This window comes from Peromyscus eremicus, chromosome 19 (assembly GCF_949786415.1).
Source record: "Peromyscus eremicus chromosome 19, PerEre_H2_v1, whole genome shotgun sequence".
NCBI classification, from domain to species: domain Eukaryota; kingdom Metazoa; phylum Chordata; class Mammalia; order Rodentia; family Cricetidae; genus Peromyscus; species Peromyscus eremicus.
This window is the reverse complement of record NC_081435.1, coordinates 54067024-54068695: the sequence shown is the minus strand read 5'-3', so window position 1 is coordinate 54068695 and position 1672 is coordinate 54067024. Positions and strand designations below refer to the sequence as shown.

At 48.6% G+C, this 1672-nt stretch overlaps 1 protein-coding gene across 1 annotated transcript; it reads right to left on the bottom strand.

Annotated features, from left to right (window-relative positions):
• Positions 1–479: 479 nt before the first annotated feature.
• LOC131895709 (cofilin-1) lies at positions 480–1464 on the bottom strand. The gene has a single exon (XM_059246203.1). It carries the CDS (start codon positions 1389–1391, stop codon positions 891–893), a length of 501 nt encoding a protein of 166 aa, XP_059102186.1. The 5' UTR covers positions 1392–1464; the 3' UTR covers positions 480–890.
• Between the last annotated feature and the right edge of the window lie 208 nt (positions 1465–1672).

The window sequence follows — 1672 nt, the reverse complement described above, 5'->3', positions numbered from 1 at the left end:
TCCACCTATTGTGATAGAAATTTATGCTGTGTATTTGAGCTGGCATCTGTGGTCTTTTAGAGTTTATGGAACATCTGTCCAGGCCCTCTGGCTTTTAGTGTCCACTGAAAAATCAAGCATTATTCTAATAGATCTGCCTTTATACGTTACTGATCTTTCTTGCAGCTTTTTTTTTTTTTTTTTGGTTTTTCGAGACAGGGTTTCTCTGTGTAGCTTTGCGTCTTTCCTGGATCTCGCTCTGTAGACCAGGCTGGCCTCGAACTCACAAAGATCCACCTGGCTCTGCCTCCCAAGTGCTGGGATTAAAGGCATGTGCCATCTTGCAGCTTTTTAATATTCTTTCATTGTTCTGTACGTTTAGTGTTTTTTTTTTTTTTTTTTTTGTTTTGTTTTGTTTTAATTGAAGGTCCCTTACTGGTCCTGCTTCCATGAGTGGCCGAGAACAAGGGGAAGGGGAGGCAACCAGCTGGGCAGGGAGGGTCATTTCCACATTTCATTTACACACAGAACTAAACAGACAAGCACAGAGTCACTATTGTGGTTAGAAGTTGGCAGCATGGGATGGGGGGATGAGGAGTAGGGGTGTCGTTAAAAAAAAAAAAAAAAAAGCAGGCTCCCCCCAAACTGGGTGCCTGGGAAGGGACTTGGTCTGCTTCAACCCAAGAGGAATCAGAAGATAAAAGCAGTTTGGGAAGGCCAGAACCGTCAGGGTGGAGGGAGGAGGACGGTCCAGGGGGTGGGGGGGACATTTGGCAACTGGGGTGAAGGGATTACCCTCCCCCTGCTGGGATCCCCCCAGCCCCTCCGGTCTGGCAGGAAAGGGGCAGCCTGCAACACCCATGAGCAGGTCTGGGGCTGCTAGATGCTCCAGGCAGGGGGCTGGAGGCGGCTCACAAAGGCTTGCCCTCCAGAGAGATCACAGCGCTGCCACCTAGTTTTTCTGCCAGGGTGCAGCGGTCCTTGACCTCCTCGTAGCAGTTGGCTTGCAATTCGTGCTTGATTCCTGTCAGCTTCTTCTTGATGGCATCCTTGGAGCTGGCATAGATCATTTTGCTCTTAAGGGGTGCACTCTCAGGGGCCCAGAAGATGAACACCAGGTCCTCCTTCTTGCTCTCCTTGGTCTCATAGGTTGCATCATAGAGAGCATAGCGGCAGTCCTTGTCTGGCAGCATCTTGACAAATGTGGTGTAGGGGTCGTCCACAGTCTGCCCCACATCTCCTACCAGGATCTCCTTGCCCTCCTCCAGGATGATGTTCTTCTTGTCCTCACTCAGGCAGAAGAGCACTGCCTTCTTACGTTTCTTCACTTCTTCTGGCGTTGAAGACTTGCGCACTTTCATGTCATTGAACACCTTGATGACACCATCGGAGACAGCTACACCAGAGGCCATGTTTCCGGAAGCGAAAGGGAGACAGGGAGAGCTACAGAAGAACTGAGCCGCCGCAGCTGCTGCCGGGATCCGACTGAACCACGTTTAGTGTTTTGATTATCATGTGTCAGGGGACTTTCTTCTCTGCTCCAGTCTATATGGTATTCTGTATACTTATTCTGCCTTAATAGGCACCCCCTTCTTTAAGTTATGGAAATTTTCTTCTATGATTTTGTTGAAAATATTTCCTGTCCCTTTAACCTGGGTTTCTTCTTCCTCTATTTCTATTATTCTTAGATGTG

Excerpts from the sequence above, each read along its gene's own strand:
- LOC131895709 (XM_059246203.1), bottom strand. The coding sequence starts at position 1,391 with ATGGCCTCTGGTGTAGCTGTCTCCGATGGTGTCATCAAGGTGTTCAAT.